General features: G+C 40.6%; 1 protein-coding gene and 1 long non-coding RNA gene across 4 annotated transcripts in view; one reads left to right on the top strand and one right to left on the bottom strand.

Moving 5' to 3' along the window:
- LOC119171945 (ATP-binding cassette sub-family G member 4-like) overlaps nt 1–15,329 on the top strand; it is a 54,956-nt gene that overhangs the window by 25,352 nt on the left and 14,275 nt on the right. For all 3 annotated transcript variants that reach the window (XM_037422854.2, XM_075892687.1, XM_075892686.1), the window contains exons 3-12: nt 820–1,080; nt 2,926–3,043; nt 5,019–5,205; nt 8,318–8,463; nt 8,829–8,952; nt 9,307–9,421; nt 10,488–10,633; nt 11,319–11,420; nt 12,238–12,406; nt 15,086–15,186. In XM_037422854.2, coding sequence (XP_037278751.2) covers nt 820–1,080; nt 2,926–3,043; nt 5,019–5,205; nt 8,318–8,463; nt 8,829–8,952; nt 9,307–9,421; nt 10,488–10,633; nt 11,319–11,420; nt 12,238–12,406; nt 15,086–15,186 — 1,469 coding nt within the window. The remainder of the gene's footprint in view (nt 1–819; nt 1,081–2,925; nt 3,044–5,018; nt 5,206–8,317; nt 8,464–8,828; nt 8,953–9,306; nt 9,422–10,487; nt 10,634–11,318; nt 11,421–12,237; nt 12,407–15,085; nt 15,187–15,329) is intronic.
- LOC142814259 (uncharacterized) lies at nt 5,389–9,486 on the bottom strand. Its single transcript, XR_012894891.1, has 2 exons — nt 9,439–9,486; nt 5,389–8,497 (listed from the first exon to the last, which is right to left on the bottom strand). It is a non-coding gene; the product is annotated as an uncharacterized LOC142814259 (long non-coding RNA).

Here is a 15,329-nt window from a genome sequence, read left to right as displayed (position 1 = left end):
CTCTTAATTTCACATTCCGTGCAGGCCATGGATGCATTGGCTTCACGCAACTTAGTGCTCTGCCTCAAAAGGTTGTCGACCCCTGTTGTAGAGCACCGTTTTCCTATATTTCAAAATGGATCCTAGTGGTAGCTCAACAGATATTTAGGAAAGCAATATATAAACTTTGAAAGAGTTTGAAATACATTGGTGTCAGCTTCAAAACTAAAATTCATCGAGTAAACACCCTGGTTTTTCCAGTGGTTTATAACTTACACTTGTGAACTTTGAAACTTGCAAAAATATGCAGGACAAAGCTAAATCCTTTTGAGCTTTGTCGCTGGCAGAGTACTGAGAGTTCTATGGACTGCAAAAATAACAAATATATCAGTTGCAAGAAAGATCAGTTGCGATTTTTTTTTTTGAAGCAACGACAATGCAACTAAACATTTTTCTTTTTGTCATGTCGTGTGAGGTAACAATTTGGTGGGGATGTATTAAATGTTCTCCCCATTGTAAGGTAGGAGAAAGCAAGGCGTCTTATGCACAGGATCGTTGGACTATATTTTGGAGGCCACATGGGAGCACGTAGAAGTGCTTGAATAATTTGTATTATATGTGTCTCGCTGGTATCCATATGCTCACGATGTCACCAGCAAATAAATGGCACTTAACAACCATGTAGTTCAACAACGTGTGTGCAAGTTTGAGCTGCAGTATTCTTTTGTCTCTTTACAAGACTGTTATTAATCCGTTGGCATGTAATAATTGTGACTGTCACACTTTTCCTTTGATTTGCATGTATGGTATTTTAACATTCCAACTGTGCCTTTCCTGCAGGCTCCAAGCTGGCCCTCTCAGACAAGTCTGAAGGCGAGAAGCCCCTGAGCACCACAGCGGCAGCATCGGAGAAGGAGTCGCTCGACGAGTCACAGCTGTTACCGCAAGAATTTGTGGTATCTTTCCAGAACGGGGGAAGCCCTGTGGTTGACATTGAAAATGGTGCAGCACGATCGAGTGATGTGTTCCGGCAGTCGCGGTGTAATGCCGTGTACCTCGACTGGAAGAACATCACATACACAGTGCCTGTCAAGAAGAAAGGTGCGTGGCCACATTCCGTGCAAACAGCAAAACAACCCTGAATTTCTCCCTTTTCAGATAATACCACGACAAAAAAAATAGTTGTGCTTTGTAAATGTATGAGTAATACACCCAAAGTTGAGAGGGTGAAAAGGCAAACAATAGCTACAAAGTAGCCTACTTGAGCCAAGGGCAGTAAAAGTAGCCGAAAGCAGGCATAAGCGAATTAAAACATTGGCAACATTTTTGTTTAAATAAGACATTTCAAGAGTATTTTTGTGGAAATGTAAGTATGTACAGTAAGAACTCTTTAAAATTATCATTTTTAATATATTGAGGCATGAATTGTTGACTTTAGCAATCATTTCACCTGGCATGATAAAATTCTTTGTGCTGTAGCAAGAATTATTCACCCGTCTTGTGCGAGTCTTTGGAAAAGCGCTAAAAGTACTAGTAACAATGAAAACGAGTACTACATAAGTGTGCCCAGTATCACAGTCGCTGCGATAAAACCATAAATTGCAGTCACTTCTGCTACCGTTTCTCACGTGACGACCAAGTCCAAGCTTTCAATATTCCCCAGCTGCTGCTGCCCGTACGTGATCATAATGAACGATGCAAGCACTTCGTCAAATATCCACTTTCTATTGTTGAGTGGAAACATTCCTCGATGCAGAGCGCTTTAATTCGTCCTGTTCACTTCCAGTTGCCGTTTGAAGTCGCATTCAGAAATAAGTGGTCTGCGAAATGAGACGCGATAAAATAGTTTTCCCCAAGGCCCGGCCACGTTGCGCCTATGTGTGTGTGTCTGGTTTATACGAGGGTATAGCGCAGTTATCCCCTTTGTGACATTTTCAAAAGTCCTCCTTCCTGTAATGCAAGCGCAAACGCAAGTTCGGGAGCTGGAAAGAAACCTCGGTCACCATGTTCTGGCAACGCCTATACGAGCGTGAGACATTACAAAATAATAATAATTTGGTTAAAATTGGGAAAACAAGAAACTAGCCAAAAAGTAGCCAAGTTGCTAAGACATTTTTTTCTACCAACACCGGCCCAAAAAAGTTGCTGAATTGGCGTAAAGTAGCCAAACCTGGCAACTTAGACGTGCTATGCACTGAAGTGGACTGCAAGGTTGCAGCATAGTGCATTTGTACAGTATTCACTAATTGAAACGAGACAACTTAGAGCTACGTAATGTTGATATTCTTGTTTATGCTGTACTTAATTCAGGCTGCAGCAATGTGATTTCAACTTATAAACGTATATCAGAGCCAACATTATCTTCAGAGACCATGTCGACTGATCGCGACATGACGTGGCTATCTCGAGCAATCGCATAGTACAGGTCGTTATTTTAGAAAATGGGATGTGGCTTTTGAATTTGTAAGTACGGTTTATGGGACTGATCACCAATGTTTCATGAGTGACAGATAAAAGGCAGTGAGCAAATTAAACTGCCTCTAGTGGCAGAGAAGTGAACGTGGCGATAATGTTATGGTATCTGCAGTGTACACTGACATAATGAAAGAAGTGAGACGCTGGTGCTTATGCTTTTTGTACATTCTTCATCTTGTTTCTGTATGTTATAGATATACCACACACTGCCAAGTATTGTACGGGAATGATCATGTGACACTGACTGGTGATTGCAAATGAAAGCTTTCAAACATGGCCCTTTCTTCGTGTGTTGCTTTTCTTTGTATTTTGTGAGGAGTGCATTCAAGACGTCTTCAATATGGGATACGAGCTCAAAATGCCAAGGAACTGTGAGAAACGTAAAGTGGGATGACTGTTATGGTACAACAGTCAGTCATAAAGATATGAAAACTGGATCACTTTAGCCTGCACATTGTTCTTTTGTCTCAGAAAAAAAAGTCCTCATCAGTCGCATGTACGGCCGGGCAGAACCAGGCACATTGACAGCCATCATGGGTCCCTCGGGTGCTGGCAAGACTACGCTGATGAATGTCCTCTCCGGCCACTAGTAAGTTCACACTCCTTAACTCTGCATAATTTATCATTTCTAGCTTAGTGCTGGGACATGTGTTAGAGCACAAATCAACAAATTAAGACTTTCACGCGAAATTCGAAATACAGTGGCCTCCCAATAAATGGAACCTGAAGGGACGGGGAAAATGCGTTCCACCTAACAGAAGTTTCATTTACTGAGAGGTGAACTGGGGCGTAGTATGCAGAGATAAAAGCAATCATATTAGAGGCTGTTGTTCCATTTAAGCAACAGTTCCGTTTAACAGATAGATTTCCGTTTACTGAGAGTCCACTGTATCATTATTGCACTCACATTTAATGTATGGTATAACAAGAAAACTAACAGACACTTACAGATAATGACATGCATGTATTCGTACAGTTGAATCTCACTCTTGACTGGAAGTCACATCTAATTTAAAAATGCTGTAACATATTTTTTTACATACTAACATCACCATTGTACATTTTACATTTATCTAAGCATTCGTCATATTTGACGGCATGTGTAGCAAGCTTTAATCTCAGAGTGAGACATTGTGTCAAATTATTGCATATATAAATATTTTGTCCCTGAAATTGTGTCCCTGTGTAGATATGTGTTTGTATTTTAAGTACAGTTGAACCTCTTTACAAGAGACTTGCACCAGGAAGCAATTGTCTTTTATATGAAGTGTGTCTTATAAGCAGGGCACCACACATGAATTTTCTATTGTACTCCTATTTTAATTTAATTTCATTTGTGTCTCTTATGCCCAATCGTTGCTACATCAGTCTCTCATAGATAGGGGTTTGACTGTATCGTGAATCACCAACTTGCCTAATCTGCTATTCTAACAAGATGCTGTAAATATGTTTAGGAAAGACTGAATTCTTTGTTTTTTTTCATGACACATCATTAAAAAATTTAGTTTGGTGCTCTGAGATGGCATCACCACAGCACCAGGATCAGATGTGTAAGCAACAAGGGGAGGGGGCTCACGTTAATGTAAACTCATTTATGACAGTGAACCACTAAAGCAAATCAAAGTGTTTCTGGCATTAATTGGCTTATGAAATCACTGATGTGGCTGTAAAGCTGCTGTTAAATTTATGCAATGGCAAGGGCATTGTTTATGAGGTGCCAGGTGTTTTTTGTTACCAATAACAGAAGTAAGGAAAGTGCACAGACTGCAGAATCGACACAAGTCTGGCAACCGAAACTGAGTACTGTTTGTCACTTAGACTACTCATTCACTGCAAGGCTCTTCATGATGAACAGTTTTTTGCTTTGAACAACATTGAACATTGGGTAAGCATTGAAGAAATAAAGCAGGCTTACTGATTGCAAGTGTAGGCCTATGTAGGTGGCGCCCATTACAAGTGCCACCAATGTCATCACCTCAAAAGAACTAGTTGTTTGGACACCTAGCTGAATTACTGTTCTTGGGGTATTCTATATACTGTATTGGCATATGCTCTTTATGTGTTACAGTTGAACTCTTTTATAGAGAGACAATTGGGCATAAGGTACGCCAGTGTGGTATATAAAAATAGCGAATGATCAGAAATTGAGAACATGGAACCCTGCATACTATAAGAGACACCTCGTTTAAAAAACAAGGACTGCTCACTTTGCGTATCTTATAAAGTATTCACCTGTACCTAGGCTTGTGAACAATTTTATGTTTGAGCAGGATATCTTTTAACAGTAAGCAGCCATTTTCTCATGAATCACATTCTACTGAACTAGTTCATATTCATGCTACAATCTGCAGTCCTTTCAATTGATGTTAATGCATCGACTATAGTCATGCCTTCTTTAGAAACACAGATGTCTGGGCGAGTTCTTACTAATCCTTGTTGGTATTTAAGAGCACGAAACGGACAAGAGACTCTCATTTGTGCTGAGCACTCGTTTGTGTGGTCTATCTCTTGTATCTTGTTTGTTTGACACTCTTAAAAACCAACATGCCTTCTTTGTTATGCAGTGACAAGGGCTACCAAGGCGAGGTGCAAGTCAACGGCTGGGTACGAGACACGGAGCTGTTCAACCAGCAGAGCTGCTATGTCATGCAGGACGACTGCCTGCTACCTGAACTGACAGTGCGTGAGGCACTCACTGTGGGTGTCCAGCTGCGAATGCCGTCCCTCAACCGCTCAAAGCGCGAGCAGCTGGTGGGTGCAGAGGCACATGTTGTTCCATCAGCTAGCTGTTCTTTTGATTACCTTAATTCCAAATTTTCTAAGTGCCAAAACTGTTCGATGATTGTCAGGTAGACTGGTTTAACGGCAAACTTCAGCATTGTATACGTATCATCTGTAGCAACATTTCTTATACTGGAATGCCATGTTTCACACTTTAGACGAAATGCGGTTTTATTATGTTCACAATGCCATTTTGGACACTATGGACACAGTAATGAAACTGCTCAACACTGAACGCCTGGGATTTTTTTATATGCACTTTGATCTATGTACTCTTATGTACTTGTATTCAATTCATTGAAATATGGCTGGCTTGGTAGCAACTGAACTTGCACTGCTCTTTTGGGTAGCGCAACTATACTGCTATTAAGCCAAGTTCACACTGACAGAGTCAGTCACATAATAAAATTTCAAAATAAAATAATAAAGCTAGTTGTGAGCTTATGATTACGTCAGTGAAGACAAACGGAATAGTGAAGCATCATTTCACCCTCTCATAATATTCAACAAAGAAACAAATGTACTGCATTATAATATGTTCTCACAACCGGATCGTTAGGCCAAAAGTTTTTCGAACATCTGCACTATCATATTCCTTGAATAAATCTAGTGCCATCATAGCCTACTCCTGGCCGGTGATCACTTTCAGCAATACTTTTGCGAAATTGTCAAAAGATGTGTCGGCATCTGCCCATGTTATGATATCTCGCTGTTGTCAATGTTGGACCACCGTAGCTCGTAGTCGATGGCCAAATACGTTGCAGAAGACTCCCGATAGTGATTGTTGATAAAAATTACCCCTGCTCCACCAACTCATAACTTTGTCAGTGGTGCATGCAGTGGCACTCTCAGCCACAATCTACTGAACATATGAAACAGAAATATGCGATAGAACCCTGATTATACGACTTTAGGGGAACCACGAAATACCATCGTGTAATCTGGGTGGCGTATAATCGAAAAACTGGGAATATAGACAGTGACATTCAGCCTTGGATAAAAAACGGTTACAGAGTGGCTGCCTGAATAAGCCCACAGCACGATATTGTACCTCTGCAAGGAAGCTAGATTAAATTATTTATGCCAGTGGTAGCTAATGGCGGCATTACTCAGTTGAAAAAAATGCAAGCGCATCTTCATAATGAACTTAAAAAAAAAATAGAATTGAACGTGCGTCTTTCCACCGATAAATAGAGTCTGTAAATTGCCCGCGCATGAAAAGAAAACCGAAACCGCGTTGCCAACAGCCTCCTGTCAAAAAAGTCAGACACAGTGTCATCACTATCGAGTCATGCCGGCGAATCATGAGTTTGCGAGACTGCCTGAGCAGTGCGTGTTGTAATTTGTTGCCTTGTGAAGTGTCCCGCTCTTGTTATCAACATTCACATCAAGTGAAAGCAATTTTGTTGCATGGTGAAAACAGCTGGCTCGCACCTTTACGCGTGTGTGAGCATGTGACTGCAAGTGTGATAAAGGCAGGCAGCTCTATGTCGACCAGAAAAGTTTCCACGGACCGAAAATGTGAAAATATTACCGGCTGAAGCTACTCCGTGTGGAAAGAGCTTGACTAGGTAATGACCCTGGATACCTAAGCCCGCGATTCATGAATATGTAGAAGCACATGAACTTCCGGGAAAATAAATTTCCTATTCTAAGAAGACATCCCGTCTCATTCTCTACTTCTCCAGTCGTCAACCTTGGGGTGCGCAAGTCCATATTGTTTACTCTTGAATATTTCGTCCACGTTTAATTCGAGTAAATGTGGTTTTTTCTTTCGGACGGGATCTGAAAGTCGTAGGATGTGGGGTCGGCATAAAGCTGTGCCTTATAACCAAGGTTTTAATACATTACTTTTATGGGGATTTTGCCGGGACCAAACGTATTCGCCGTAAAATGCGGGTCGTTGTAAAACCGGGGCAGGTATAATCCAAGTTTCACTGTAATCAGTGTGATTCTTCTGGCACCACCAGTTGTGAATGTAAAACAACCAAAACCACACAGCGTGACCAGCACAAGAAGTCCAACTGCAAGCTGCGCAAACTCCTCTGTAAATGACGATAAGTCCACGCCGACATATGACTGTAGGACCAAATGCCAGTTTAGAAAGCTTCACTTTTGCGAGTGCTAAGCACAACCCTAAAACAAATTATGTCGTAGACGTTATCTTTGCAGCATGAGTTTTGAAAGCTATGCTTTTGTATGTGACCACCGTAACTACGTTACCCACGTTACTTACACCACTATTGCTGCCTATACAGTCAAGCCAGGCTAAGCTGTGTGAACAGTCAACACAGTCACTCTCTGTAGTCACTCGGCCACAGCTTGGAGCACAATTTCTCACATATCATATGGCAACAGTTCTACAGTTACGAAGTAACAATGGTGAAGCTATGCTGGAGCTGACAGAAAATGACGTAACAGCTGGGAAAAAGCAGCAGTGAGAAGCGTAACAGCGGGCACTTCTACGGTTATAACTTCTAATGCTAGAGCCCAGACCACTTTTGTCACATTCTACTCTAACTACATTGTTCTTTGTTGTCACATGCAAATCTATAAAACCATGAGAAGTGTTAAAAAAATCTGCCAGCAAATTAACAGTGCCCACACCTTTGTAGCAGTAATTGACTGACGTCCTTTATGATTGTCAATGTGAATATAGTATAACAGCATTTCAACAACACTACATCAGCATCATGAAAACATAGCAAGCGTCTTATTGCCCTACTGATTACAACTCAACTGATGTATCATTTCAGCAGTGAATACACGGCTAGCATCACACAATGCTCGATTGTCAACCCATTCTGAATCCATCATGCTAGCTAAAGAAATGCTGTTTGCATTCAATAACTGAAAATAGTAACATTTAGTAAAATAATGTCTTTCATTCAATTCTCCCTTCAGTGCAGCTTGGCAGGCACTGTAAATATACTGGAGACATTGGTACAGGAACACAAAATGCATGTAAGCTTAGCTCCCTTATGCATAGTGTCCCACTTAGATGGTTAGCATTTCTGACAAAACTTTTGGTTGGTCAGTTGTTCAATGGCTTGACACAACTGGAGCCTGCCTTACAATGCAGGTGGACGAAGCAATGGCGCGATGGGGTCTAGACATATGCCAGCACACGCGTACCAGCTGTCTCTCCGGCGGTCAGCGCAAGAGGCTAGCGATCTCCCAGGAGCTGATCAGCAACCCTCCAGTCATCTTCCTTGATGAGCCCACCAGGTTGAGTCTGCTGGCAACTACAACTCTGCATGCACTGAAAAAATGTGGCTTGTCGAACTGCATCAAACCTTGACTAAAAAAAATTGTTGTGCTTTGTGAATGTCTGAGCAACTTCACATGCTGTGCACTAAAGCATCCATAAAGGTTGCAACTAGCCTCGTAGCAATGGCATTGTTCTGGATTGTGTGGATTTAGATCGAGTCAAACGCAATGCAGTTATCACACTGCATCGTGTTCGAATCTATATAACCAGCTTAAGTGCCATGTTTATTGACCGCTATGGTTGCCAACTGAACGAGCAAGCCTGGCTATATTTGGATACTGCAAGGGCCACTGACCTTTTTGTGTAAATCTGTTTATTTCAGTGGCCTAGACAGCATGTCTGCACTTCGCTGTGTGAAGGTGATGAAAACATTGGCTGCAGCTGGCCACACGGTGCTCTGCTCTATACACAACCCGAGTGCAAAGCTCTTCTCACACTTTGATAGGGTGGGTAAACAAATAACTTCATGGTAGTATTTGATGCCCAGCATGCAGTTAAAAAATCCTGTGGTACAGGATGAGATGTCTGTCTTGACCAAATATGTTAAATTATAGACAAATACGCTCATCCCTTGTTTTGCCGACTGTCAGCTTATTAGTGAATAAATCTATCACATCCTTCATATCCTATGTCTCTGCTTAAACTACTCTTACATAAATGGGATATGACTATATAATAGTGCAAAAAACGTCAGCATATAGACAAATTTTTCAGCCTATGGTAGTTTCATAGATGTGTTATTGTGTGTGGTGTCTCGCCCGTTGCTCATAACTTGTATTCTCTCTTGTTGCACTTCACAGCTCTACATGATATCAGAAGGTATGTGCATCTACAATGGACCAGTAGACAAGCTGCTTAACTTCCTCTCCACCCAGAACCTGCACTGCCCCATTTACCACAACCCAGCAGACTTTAGTGAGTATGGTTCTTACCCGACAGACTCCTTTCACAGTGAAAAGACAGCTTTACACTGGCAGCTCTGAAGTGGAAAACAAGAACAATCATTCTAGAATCACTGCTAAATTAACACGTATAACTGAAGCTTACTAAAGAAGGATCAATATGAAGTAGAACTCGCAAAATGCAACCAGGTTAAAATAAATGCACCAGATTTTATACACACAAAATAACGCTTAGTTATCTATAAATGAGAATGTGAGCGATGTGGTTCAAAAATAAACCTACAAATTATCATGATACACCTTCTTCAGTCAAGAAATTCCATTCGTTGATACCTCTGGGAAAGAGGCTGTACTTATAACAATCAGTGAAAACAGCAGGAGCACGAATGAACATTGAGTGACGATGTCTAGAAGTTTCCCCATGCACACTCTGACAATGACTTGCTGTCATTGTCAGAGACACTGCGAAGGGAGAAAAATTGAAATAAGGAAATTTTTAGGGCTCGCTTTTTTGTTTGACACAACCTTAGTGAAAATCACTTGTTATGATAATCACTTGCTCTGACATTCGACGACAATGTGCGGTTGTACCACGTAGTACTGCTGCCATATTACACATGTTGTATTGCGAGGCCTATATACAGGATGCAAGTGTTTGTAAGTCATGGAAGCTATTTTTACTGCATTTTCAAGCAGTTATTTTAAGTATTTTCAAGTAAACGCATGTCTGTCTGGTATAACACCTGCTTGCCACGCGAACAACGTAAGTTCGATCCTCACTCTCGCCCGGAATTTTTTTTAGTTATTTTATCTGGGTCTTTCTCAATTTTTTGCTCACAACCAACCCACTAGAATTTCCGCAAAATGAGCGCTTTAATGCTACCGCATTTGCCTTTTAGAATAAACGCAAAATGATGTCAAGGAACTGTGACATTAAAGTATGTTTTTGATAAGTGCTAGTCCGTACACACTGGCAATGTTACAGGCTTTTATGATAAATAATATTGAAAACTGCCATTGTCCTTGCTTTACTCTTTTCAACAGTCTGCATTACTGCAACTTTTTGTTCTGTATTTCAGTCACAGAAATTGCGTCTGGAGAGTATGGCAACCTAAACAAGCAGTTGGCAAAGTCCTTCACACCAGACTATTCAGAAGAGGTCAACGAAAAGAAGCTGGACCATCCCGTGCTTACCGAATATGGGGGCAAGACTATGAACAAGAAGGTAGGCATTGGTTCATCTGCAGATGCTGTCACTTCCACTGCCAAGCTTTCTGCATCAAAAATGTTAAAATCGGCGAGTCATGCAGCTAGCTTTCTTGACTGGTTTGAATGTGTTTTTTAATTCAGTAAACTACGGCAGTCACATTATTGTCTGAAGAAGTTTAGTGTGGCTGCTGAACTAATTAAGTCACTTCGAAAGAGTGGTTACACGGTCACTATTAGTGTACAGAGCACATTTTCACAATGGTGCTGTATGCATCGTTTTGCCGAGTACAGTCGAACCTCGCTACAACGAAACTGACGAGGCGCATAAAAAATTTCGTTGTAGTGAAATCGAAAAAATGATAGCTGACCGAAGCGAGCAAAACAAAGGAGCTTTTATTCTCAAAATATAAAGTGTTGGCTACTCAGGTGTAGCAAACAGATCAATTGCTGGCCTATTTTTGTATTGATAGATTCATGATTGATAAGTAGCATTTCATTGGGGTGCCTCTTAACAGTGGCCTGTTAAGTGCTGATAGATTAGTTGCATTGACAACATGCCAGTGCTTTCATGGTTCATGGTTTCATGGTTTCAAGCTGCACTTGCTGCACTGTGCGGCATTGCAGTTGCCTGTTGATTGACGTAAGCTTGAAGCTTCTGAAGTTATCCGTAGCAACCAGCTCTCATTTTGTTCTTCTTGCAGGAAAAAGCTGAGGAGATGGAATTGCACCGAGTGCACGTCAACTACTTTCACCAATTTGTCGTGCTCGTCAAGCGGTGCTTCTTGTGCGTGATTAGAAACAAGGTATCATGAACACTTTTTCATGTTTTTTCTTTCACATTTCTATTATCGAAGTAATAGTATGGTATCCTACGTGCACACCAGGTGGCACACTTTCCTCGTACAAACCGAGAGATATCCACAGAGAAATATTGCAGTTATGGTGCAGAGTCTCTTCTGTGTGTATATATATTTACGATATAGATCTCACGAATATCTGTATCTCTGATGGACTCTGGCACAAACGATTTGTCCCTCTAAATTACTAACGAATTACTACGTAGCTTGTTTGTGCGCACATTCTACTCAGTTGATAGCTGTCCGCTGTCCAATTAGTTTGACTCTTTACTTAGAGGTTGTATTTGCTTCTTTGGTTCAGATAAGATTAGAGCTACCCTTTTATAGAGACGGCGGAACCAAAAAAACAAGCCCTTTTTCTCGCTGGGAAAACTCAAATGGCGTCTGTAAACTGAAAAATAAAATCGCCCTACATTGTTCACTTCATACTTTGACTATTGCATCATTCCTTGAGCAAAGAGCACTGTTTCTCTCATTGAAAAGAAGAGTTGTAAAGCAGGTTTATCATAAAGGGAGTCTATGCTGTATGTAAAAAAAAAAAAAGCTTGTTCTTAGCATCGGAGTACTGTTTGTGAAAATAAAGCAATATTGTAAAAGCAGACGCAAGAGGCAAGGCACTTGAGTCTCTTCAGTACATTCAGATGAGCCAGATGTTCTTTTGCTATTCATGGCAATAGTCAAAGTCATAGTCACATCACTTGAGGATTCCAAGATGCAGCTTGCCTATTGTATTCATGTTTCTGTATGTTTGACATCCTTGCAGGTTGCCACGCTACTTCGCCTCGTGGCATACATTTTTATAGCGGGCATGATGACAGTGCTGTTCTACGATGTGGGCAACAGTGCCACGCGCGTGATCAGCAACTCTGCCCTTTTCCTGCTTTGCCTCACCATGGCACTGTTCCAGTCGGCCATGCCCACAGTTCTTATTTGTGAGTTTCTGAACAACTGGTGTCGCTGCTGAATTCTTTGAATGCAGTACCTTTCTTTGAGCCTAGAGGTAGTAGTTAACTGTGTATGTCTAGTTTTATGAAGTCGTCAAGAATAAGCTTTATAGTTTTAATAAAATTCAGTTCTTGGAGGTACATGAAAGCCATTTGTACAGATAAGCCTTGTATCGAGGGATACAAGAAAGTGAGGCAATTAGGCTTGTGCGAATATTTGAATGCTTCAAACATTCCAACGAATAGTACAGTATTCGAATTTGCTTCAATTTGAATTTAAGTTATTGAAAATTTTGAAGTGTTTGTAAAGAATGAATAAGTGTATATTGATTCAGTTGTAACACCCGTAAAGGTGTTTTCACTACGGTAAACGTGGGCCAAACCGTGAAAACACTCTCTCAAATGTATACAAATCGGCATGCAACTTTTTGTAAAGGTGGTTTTGCTGCAGTGAATAAGTGCTAAGCAGTGAAAACATCTGTCTATTAAAAATTTGCACTGCCGCGAAGCCCCACTTCAAGGCTAAATGAATATATCACCCTTATATCGATTCACGATTTTTGACGTTCAAAAGCTCCGGCTTAAATGCTTAAGTTTAGTAAATAATAAAATGTAACATATTTTTAAGGTTATTATTTTCATTCTACCAAAAGCTAAATCCTGCTACTATTTAATTTAAAGTTATTTCCATTTTCCTTGAACCAAAATAAAAAGGCATTTGTAGAGGTCTTGTTTAAATTTAAAAATTATATATATCTTGTGGGTAAGATTATGAAAAATAAGTTCATTTTACTTTATAACATATCATACATACTATTGGATTCGAAATTATTCGACCAACATCACTATTGGCTTTTAATTTGCTTCGAACCTAAAATTCACTCTTTGCACAAGCCTATGAGGCTATAATTATTGCTATCAGCAGCCAGGCTAACTAAGATTGAATTATGAGCTTTCTAGCGACTGCAGTTAGGGGGAATGTCTGAATTGAAAAGTTGTTGGCAGTCGTGTTTAAGCACATTAGTCAAAAATATGAAATGCATTTTCATCCACATTAACACAGATTAACTGTTGCAGAGGACTCGAAACACTGCGGAAAGGTCAAATAAAAAGCTGGTTAAGAAAACTTTAGATCTGAAGCAAAATTGCATTAAAAAATTTTCATCTCAGTTTCTCAGAGCTTTTATTCTCAGTTCCACTTGGAAGAATTAGATCTGAAGCAAAATTGCATAAAAAATTTTCATCTCAGTTTCTCAGAGCTTTTATTCTCAGTTCCACTTGAAAGAATTCTTCAAGCCAGTCTGTGCTTCAAGGTATCCTGCGGCAAATATGAACTGCAGTTCGGATGAATACACGCATGCAAGGCAGTGACGAGCTGGCACAGAGCTCTTCCCTTCGGTGCTGGGGCAGTTATGTGTGGCATTTAATCTGGCTACTGAAACGGCACCACAAAGTAAGATGAAACCACGAGCAAGGACCAGGAAACACAAGTGCCATTTTTGTGGCGCCACCAAGTTGTCGGTCCTTCTAAATTTAATCTGGCAATGGATTGAAGGCATAGGCAAAGATTAATAACAATTACCCTCGATTATCAAGTGCCAATAAAAAGGAATCGCTCCTTATCGCGTCCGGGAGACACAGCACACTGAACCTCACTGCCTTGCATGCATAACCATGCAAACCACAATGAAATTTTGCAGTGAGGTATCTCGGTGCACAGACATACTAGAAGAGTTCTTTCAAGTGGGATTCTGTATGAACACGACTGCATTCAACTTTTCTGTGCAAACATGCCTGGATGCTGCAGTCACTAATGAGTTCGGTGTTTAATAGCTAATTGGGCTGCTGACAGCGACAACTATTGTCTCAGTTCGTGTCCGCTTGGGTACAAGACTTGTCTGCAAAACTAGTTTTCTCTTACCTCCGAGAGCTGAATTTTGAGAAAGCCATAAAGTTTAGTTATGAAAACCCGGTACATAAATCTCTGCATGTAATGCTTCGATGCGACCTTTCAGTAAGTAGTGATGTATACTTTATGTGGCATTTCAAGTGATAATATTGCCTATAGTAAGCACATCTTTAAGAGGAAAGAGTGAATTCATGTGCCAATGCCGTGGGAGGAGGCAAGCGAGTGTCCATAAGCCTTGTCGCCTCATGTTGAAATGAAGGCAGTGATTGAATCGTGACACTATTGGCAAAGGCCGAGGATTTGTTTTTATTTAATGTCCTTAGGTTGCCACCATCTGAGATGAAATGATTGAATACAAAGTAAAAGTTATGTTTGGGATATAGTGGCTTTGACATCACAATACCATATGAAAGTTTTGAAGCAGAACAAGAAAGTTTTGAGAAGGGTGTGCGTTGAAGGGAGACTGATATTTCATCATGTTATGAAGACTAGACAAGGGCACTGCACGAGATATGACCATAACAATTATAACCCTGCAAGGCTTTTACTAGCCACTTGGGGTGGAATGTTAGTCAAGAGTGAGGCTGCATAGTCTTGAGCCGAGCGTGTAAGAGAAAGTTGTGTAAACGTTATCATTTGTTTAAAGTGTGAAATTTTGTTTGACGCATTTTCCTCATTCTGAGCGCACTTCTAACTTTTGGATACTATAATACCTTTTCATAAACTTTGTTGTTGTCTTTTCTTTTCTTGATCCACAGTTCCCACAGAGTTAACCGTGCTGCTAAGAGAGCACCGAAACTGTTGGTACAGCCCATTCATGTACTACATAGCTAGGATAATTACAGAACTTCCTTTTACGGTAAGTTGGGAGAAATCACTCTGTCATATGCTTTAGTCTACTGGCGGTTTTCTAGAGCACATATTTTATTCAGAGCTGCACTGGTAAGCAAATTGTTTTTGAGTGACAATTTTACAAATAAGAATAACTTCTACGATGCCTAG

Source organism: Rhipicephalus microplus, chromosome 4 (assembly GCF_043290135.1).
Source record: "Rhipicephalus microplus isolate Deutch F79 chromosome 4, USDA_Rmic, whole genome shotgun sequence".
NCBI lineage: Eukaryota > Metazoa > Arthropoda > Arachnida > Ixodida > Ixodidae > Rhipicephalus > Rhipicephalus microplus.
The sequence above is the reverse complement of the archived record's forward strand: the minus strand, read 5'-3'. Positions and strand labels throughout refer to the sequence as shown.